At 45.8% G+C, this 7973-nt stretch overlaps 1 protein-coding gene across 1 annotated transcript; it reads left to right on the plus strand.

Moving 5' to 3' along the window:
• The first annotated feature begins 133 nt into the window (after window positions 1-133).
• QNG1 (Q-nucleotide N-glycosylase 1) lies at window positions 134-7365 on the plus strand. Its single transcript, XM_075411004.1, has 4 exons — window positions 134-520; window positions 1360-1619; window positions 5522-5717; window positions 6962-7365. The coding sequence occupies exons 1-4, from the start codon at window positions 184-186 to the stop codon at window positions 7192-7194; spliced, it is 1026 nt and encodes a 341-aa protein (XP_075267119.1). The 5' UTR covers window positions 134-183; the 3' UTR covers window positions 7195-7365.
• The last annotated feature ends 608 nt before the right edge of the window (window positions 7366-7973 follow it).

Here is a 7973-nt window from a genome sequence, read left to right on the forward strand (position 1 = left end):
GTGAAGTGTCGATTTTTTCACCGCGTTTTCCGTTCAACATGGCGGGGGGAGGGGGGGAGGCCTGAGGCGCCGCGCGCCTCAGGCCCCGCCTCGCGTTGGCGCGGCGGGAGCGCGAGGCGGGGCCTGAGGGGTTTCCGCGTCCCCGTCGCCGTGAGGTGCTTCCCGCTTTTCCCCCCCGCCGTCATGGATTTGTTCCCGTCCCCCTTGGAGTCCGCCGAGTTCATCGCCCGGCGCAGCAAAGATGTCTCCGTGGACGAGGAGGGGGCGCGGCGGGTGGCGGAGAGCTTGGTGGAGAAAACCTCGGCGGCGGAGTTCGGGGTGTCCGGGTGGAAGAGCCTCCACGAGCTGAACCCCCGGTCGGCCGGCGGGGAGGCGGTGGACTGGGTGTTCCTGGTGGACACCCTCAACTTCTCCTTCTGGCCCGAGCGGGAGGGGCGCGAGTACCTGGTGAAGTACAAGGGGAAAACCTACAGCGGATACTGGTCCCTCTGCGCCGCCGTCAACAGGGCCCTCGACGACGGTTAGCGGGCGGCGGGGGCCCGGGGGGGTCGGGTGTGAGGGGAACGGGACCCGTTTCTGCAAATCGTTGCCTGCCGTGCCGGCGTGGGCCTGGAGCTCGGGGGGAGGCAGCTGGGAGACTCTTCAACCTTGTGCTGGAGCTTGCGGCTCTGGCTGGGCTCTCCGAGTAACGTATGTGGTCGGTCGGTCATGGCTTCTGTTGTTCCGCACGTGTTCCCACGACGGTGAGAAGGTGAGGCTGAAACTGAGAATACTCTGGGCTGAGCTGGTACCAGAGCGGCTGCAGGGGGGTCTGAAAGCCCACGAGCCTCCAGGCGCAGTGCTGTGGCGCTCACTCTTGTTGCTGTCATCAGGGGGAAAAAATAAAAAAAAAAAAATCTATTTGTAGGTATAGATGGAAGTTTTAATTCATTTCCTATGTATTTCTAAATTAAGGGAAGGTTTGCATCAAGGTGCCTTTTGCAAATGCACAGTGTGATTCAGAGCCAAGGGAAAACAGGCCTGTGCTGACTACACTAACTATATACTAACCATGTCTGCCAGAGTACTATGTAAACACCGCGCTCAACGATGAAGACTGAGCAACTGGGAAAAATTACATGTAAAAAGCAAGAAAGTTTCCGTGGTCACATGTTGGAAGCTGTTACCTGTAGAAGGAAGCGCTACGTGCAAACACAATGTTAGTTTTCAGCAGCTGTGGTTATTGCTGAACACCTGGTTGATTTTAGGAGTTGATAGGCTCTTTAGATCTTGATGTGTGAATGCCCTCAGCTGTAGCAGGCCACTGCATTAGGTCTGAGCATAGGTTATGATAGCCTAAACATTTTTCCTTTTCCAAAGGAATACCTATTACCAGTGCATCCTATTTTGCCACCATGACGCTTGACCAAGTTCGGCACGTGTTTCGCTCTGACACGGAAGTGCCCATACCTTTGATTGAAGAGAGACATCGGGTGCTGAATGAAAGCGGAACGGTTTTGTTGGAGAAGTTCGGAGGCTCTTTCCTCAGCTGTGTTAAAATGAGTGAGAAAAGTGCTCAGAAACTGCTACGCCTAATACTGGAAAATTTTCCTTCTTACAGAGATGAAGCTGTATTTGAGGTAAGGTGGTTCCAACACTGAATTTCTTACGATAAGATTTTACTCCTTACCGATTGTGACTTTAAAAGATAGCTCGTAGGTTGTCGATGTAGATTTTTCTGAGAGGACAATCAGTTCAGAATTGATCTAATATTTGTGAATTGTTGAGGTTTTTAATCCAGGAGATGGAAGGTGAACAGGAATGTTTCCGTGGAACTCGGGATATTCGAAAGTAAAATTCAGGGAAATGAGAAGGAAAATTGCTATTATTTTAATATTTTTACCTCGAATCAGTAGAGATACCGGTCTCTGTAATGAAAGGAAAATCAGGCTTTGAAGCAGTTGGTCTTAATTATGTAAACTGCTGTGAGTCATACAGACGTGCATAATATAATAATATCAGACATACAGTTACATGTAATACTCTTGGACCACAGTATACTTTTTTGTTAATCTGTGGTAAAATGACTGAGATTTCATTTCTTTGTCAGTCTGAACCTCTGAAAACAAAATCACACAGTTTATTAACAGTGAAAGAATCTTGTTTGTCTTAAGTCTTTGTCCTGGTTTCGGCTGGGACAGAGTTAGTTTTCCTCCCAGTCCCAGTAGCTGCTGTGGTTTTGGTTTAGTACAAGAATGCTAATAACACTGATGTTTTCAGTTTTTGCTAAGAAATCAAGTACGACTTCTTGCTGGCTGCCGAGTTAAACCATGGTAGTCCTTAACTAGTCAGGAATGTATTTCTAATGACAAGAGTCACTTTTTTTCCCTAGAGGAGAGCCAATTTTTTCATATGCTGTCTCTGTCTTCCTCACTTTGTTTTAATTTATTTTTATGTACCGTAAGTCCCAATTAGATCACGACTCCTTTGTGCTCCTTACAACTGCACAATTTTTGAGATAATTCCTGCCTGAAAAATGAGAATCTTTTTTAATTTCTTTTTTTCTCTTGAAACCTACTAAGCCCCTTTCTCCTCTCTCTTTCTGCTTTTACCTCGAGGCCCTCCGAGGTAATGAAGGAAATCAAAATCCAGTAGAATTATGAAAATGTACAACTACCAGGAATCCGCACTGTAACTGTTGATTCAACAGGCATTGCACATGTGACTACAGGCCAGAAGTAACCCGTTTTTTTGTCAGGGTTGGCAGTATACTGAAGCTTTTGGAAACTGTTTTCCTGAAAGAAACTGATGGGAAGTAAACAGAGACTATCTGGTATTTTCTGTGTCTCTGCTTTTTCCTGTACAGGCATGCTCTTTATTTAGCATCAATGACATATGTAGCTGCTCCTGTGCTCAGTTTTGTCTGCGGTAGTACTCAGCGTTTACATCATTATGTCCAAAAGACTTTATTCTGGTGACAGAGCAGCATATACTAATAGTCTGTGCAGTCTGTTCAAGCTAACTCGCTGGCACACAAATCGCTGGAGCTTGGAACCTGTTACATTTATCACTTAAATCTGCCCTTCAGTAGGTGGCATGATTTTATTTTCCTTGGTCTCCTGCTATGAAGTAAGGTTTGTTTACATGAGAAATCAGGGGTTCGTTCTAACTAATGTTTGAAGCTACTGGTTTAACTTGTTGGGACTTTTTACATATAAAGTAATTTTTTGATGATTTTTATGGTCAAAAAGCAAGTATTTTCCAAGTAGAGTGAAAACCAGAGTATTTTCTTATCTTTATAGTGACTGTATTTATTGACATAATGTCTTTCATGAGATGATGCTGAGTGTTTTATAAAGCAAGCCTCCTTAAAGCAGCAGCAGACTACAGAATGAAAAGAGGTTCCAAAAACGATGCCAGGCCGTAAGCACAGACATAGTAGTAAAGCCTGTTGCATGGATGTGGAAGCTGTTTTTCTGCTTTCACTAAGCAAGATGTGTATTTGGAAGGTGGGTGAAATAATGTAGACCAACTTTACAACCTACTTGTTCAATTTTTTAAAAATCAGTGTTAACACCTAATGTGAGATGACATGGATCACGTTATCAACGTCATTTCTATGGCAGCAGGTTGAGCTCTCAGAAGTAAGACTTGCTCTTTGCCAACACAGTACTTTTTCTTTCTTTTAAAATCAGTAGGTCATAATTAGTTATGTCTCTTGATACCAGGTCATTGCGGTGGAGAGGAGACTCAAGTGTCCCTGTATGTGGTAGCTTTTTTTCTGGAAAGTGAGGGTGTTGCAGAAAAATAAAGGAAGCATAGTTGTATTGCCATCTGGTAACATGTTCTGTTTTTGGACAAGTGATACCACCTTTGAGACATAGTATCATCCACCCAATGCTTTCCTTGCTTTCTGTTGCAAAGAATGGTGGGAAAATTTGCTAGAAATGCTTAATAGTCTTTTTCATACTGATAATTTTACATAAACTTCAGAAGCTCTTTGCAGCATAAAAATCAACGATGATTGAAACAATTAAATTATAAATTAATCTGCTCAATGACAAGTCCCATAGAGTATTATTCTTCCAAATTAAATTGCAGCATGAGGTGAAAAGTTCCGTTTGAATTCTCCCTTCCTCTGCTCTTGCAAAATGGTGTGGTGCTGGGGAGGATCGGTTCTTCACTGTACCGGGAAAATCTTCGTGCTATAAAAGGGCTATGTCCTTGGTTTACATTAGCTTTGGGGTAGCCGGAGCTGTGATTGGGTTTGGTCTATGGTTTACTTCCTGTTGTGAAGTTTCAAGGGGTGTTTTATTGTTTAATGTACAAAATGGTGTGTGTTCTCTAGAAGTAAGATTGTGCATCTATGTCAAGTATAGAATGAGGGAAAAAAGGAGTTTTCAGGATGTTTGCAGAAGTTCTGTGAAATGTAGTCAGACATCTTGTTTTCGGTGTTTTTGGAAAATAGCATTTAATGACAGAAAAATATGCTTTGCTCTCAGGAATAGTTGTAGCATCTTGGCAACAGAGTCAAATTAAATTAGCTTAACAAAATGCCATTTGTAAATTGTGGTGATATGAAGGGTGGCAGAATAAAACTGGAAAGAAGTCGAATCCCCTCACCTGCTTGTATTTCAGAGTAGCCATTCCAGTCACATACTGTTGCTTAGCACACCTTGTTAAAAGTCAAAAATATTGTCTAGCTGTAATGGGAGGAAAAGACCACCACACACTAATACCATTTTTTCTTAAAAATGCGGATTTACATTCACACATTGTGTTCACCATAGAGTGAAAACCTCAGCAGCATACAGATCATAGCATATGTTTAGTTTTTCCCCTTGTGAGTAGTCACAAAAGCATGTAAATCTTTGCAGATCAGCACCAGCAAAGAAGTTTGTGACAAAAATAGAACCACTCATAGTATCTTAAGAAAATCTTATGTTTGTGAATATACCTTCTACTGGAATTAGTTTTCCTCCCTCCTCTTTAACTCACAAGATACACTACGCAACACAGAGAAGCACTCCTTGAATTTTTTAGTAGAATTTTATTTCCTTAACTTCATGGATAAAGTGATGAACAAACTGTTTTATTTCTCTAATCAAATATGTGCCTTCTCTCCTCAGAATAAAAGGCTGCATGAACTCTAGGGTTTCTGAAAGAATTAATGGTTACTGGACTTCAACTACAGTGTTTGCCAGGTGGAAGCAGAAAAACATTAATGTGTTCTGAAATCCAAGCGGAATGTAAACAACATTTATTCTGCTGCAGTGACTTCTATTATTTTTTTTCTTTTATTTCAATTTAGTTATGAGTATTCCACATGATACTTGTTTGTGGTTCGATGTTGTTTAGATTGTAAGGTGTTTGAGTGTTGCACTTTTATTCTGTTTTAGTGAAGTAATGTATTTGCTTAACCAAACGGTAGTTTACGTTTCATAGAATGGTGTAACTCTTACCTGTCTCTCTCTGTAGGTGTTTTTTGCTGTATGTGTTGATGTTTCAGGCACTTACATAATTCATAAATTTCTTTCATCAGGAAAAAAAAGTGTCTTTTTACAAACGGGCACAAATACTTGTGGCTGATACGTGGAGTGTGTTAGAAGGCAAAGGAGATGGCTTTTTTGATGACATTTCTAGTCTGACTATATTTGCTGACTACAGAATTCCTCAAGTTCTTGTTCACTTAAAAGCAATGAAGTATTCTGAAGAACTAATGAAGAAACTGCGTGAAGGTTTGTTCCTCCCTTAGTGATATCAAGTAATGTTATCACTTCACATTGTAAACTAAAATTACTTCTAACATGCAATGTTTTGTCCATGTACAGGTTATGTGTATTTTATTTTTCTTTGCTTCAGGCAACAAGGACTGCTTTACATAGCGAGGAGGTAGCAGGAAGGGACTTACTCTGTAGCACGGATCTTGAATGAGATCTTAAGGTTACGTTTTTATAAAGATCTAACTGGATCAAACATTGATAACAGAAGGGTTAAAGAAACTCTAAGCCAGTTGATTTCCATGTTTCTGAAGGGCTGCTGTTTCCAAAAACACTTTTGAGCATGAGCATAGTTGTGATTTTTGAGGTTTAGATAAAAGAAGCAACAATTTCTTCGTCAGTCTAAAGGTGATGTAAAAGCACGGGGATTCCGTTTCATCTGTACTGACCTGCTAGTGACAAGCAAGGTGATATTATAAGCATCCATTCAGAAAAAAAAGATTGCTTTAAATGAAGTCATTGCATAAGGCTGGAGTCTCGTTTCTAAGCGTGGTTACATATTCTGGTACTTACTGTGAACTTCGCTTTTCCACTGTAAAATGACTGCATTCAGAGGTACCACTGCTATTATGCAATTTTAAAATGACACAACAAGATAGAGAGATGCATGCCGTCGCCCATGGATCGTCGCGCAATATGTGGGCAGACGTATGCGTGTCGGTCTGTATCTCTGTGTCTTAAACAGAGCACGTAGGCAGTTTGTTTTTTCCCTGAGTCCTGGTAAGCCCATTCCCGTCCAAGTCATTCAAACAAATGGGTCCCTTTATATTTTTATACAGATAGTTTTGGTTTTACTTGGGTTTGGGGTTTTTTTTCAGTTTTTAAATCTTGGAGTAGAGCTATCCTGGCAGATGTACTGTCTCGGTCAGTGCCTGACCGTCCTTTTTGTCTGCACGAGCAAAGCGGTCGTCATTCGGCGTGCAGTGTATCCCAGGCACTCGTTCTTTCCTTCAGACACTTTCTTAGAATACAGGATGTCATTTTAATTGAGCAGGAGGTAAACTCCTATGTGCCTACAGTAAAATTAAAGTAGTCATTAGTCAGTGGTGTATAGCAGCGTCGTTAGCTGCTGTGGTGTGAGTCACGAGAACTGCAGTGCTAGAACAGAATAAATTGGGGGGGGGGGGGGGGGCGAAATGCGGTGCATCCTGGGGCTTGTGTCGCTGGAGGGTGATGGGATTTCTGTCTGTCGTGTCCCGCAGGAACAGTTTTCCGGTCCGGGGATAAGGAGGAGGTGGAGATCCGTGGCTGCTCCATCTGGTGCTGCGCCTTGATCCTCAGGCACCTGCTGGAGCTGCGAGAGAGGAAGGGCCAGGCGGCGCGCGGGCAGGTGAACGCGGTGCTGCTGGACTACCACCTCTGGGACTACGCCAGGGACCACCGCGAGGAGATGCGGGACGTCCCGTTCCACCGGGTGCGCTGCATCTACTACTAGCGCCGGAGCGAAGAACCCGGACGGCCTGGCGCGCTCAGCCCGGCACCCGCGGCCACCTGCGTTGGGTTCCTCTGCGCCCTTGGCTCGCCGCGGCCGGAACGGACGGCGCAGGCCTCGCCGGACGGTCCGCGTGCGCCCCGCCGTCTGTCTGTCTGTCTGTCTGTCGGCGGCCGGCCGCCTGCCCCCACCGAACGGTGCCGTTCGCTGAATAAACGCCGCAGTGACGTAATCGCACGGAGCGCACCCCCATGTTCGCTGCTAGCGCGCGAGCTGACGCCGGCCGTTCTCGCGTCACCGCCGCGCAGGGGGCGCCCCTCCCGTGCTCTCCTCCCGCCAGCGGGGGGGCGCTGTGGGCGGCGGGGCGCGAGGCGGCGGCGCTCTGGCGCAGGAGCCGCCGCCGGACGTCGCCGCCGTTGCCTAGCGAGGGGCCGTTAACAACAGGGAGAGCGCGGGCGCCGCTGCCGCCCTCCCGGCCGCCGCCCTCCGCCCGGATTCCGCGGCCCCGGGCGGGGTCCCGGTCCCGGCTGCTCTCAGGTCCGGAGTAGAAGGTGCGCTTCGAGGCACGGCAAACGCGGGGAGCGTTGCTCGGGGCAGCCCCGCCAGCAAACCGCCTCCCGGTGCGTCCGGTCCCGCTCCCCGGGAGCGCAGGCGGTAGGCCTCTGCCTTCGGCACGCACCAGTATCCTGGCGCCGCCCACTTTCATCAAACAGTGAACAGCATCTCCCTCTCCCTCGTCGTGTGTCGTGCCCCCCCGTGACTTGGTTTAATTCTTTTGTTTG

The sequence above is a fragment of the Opisthocomus hoazin genome, chromosome Z (assembly GCF_030867145.1).
Source record: "Opisthocomus hoazin isolate bOpiHoa1 chromosome Z, bOpiHoa1.hap1, whole genome shotgun sequence".
NCBI classification, from domain to species: Eukaryota; Metazoa; Chordata; class Aves; order Opisthocomiformes; family Opisthocomidae; genus Opisthocomus; species Opisthocomus hoazin.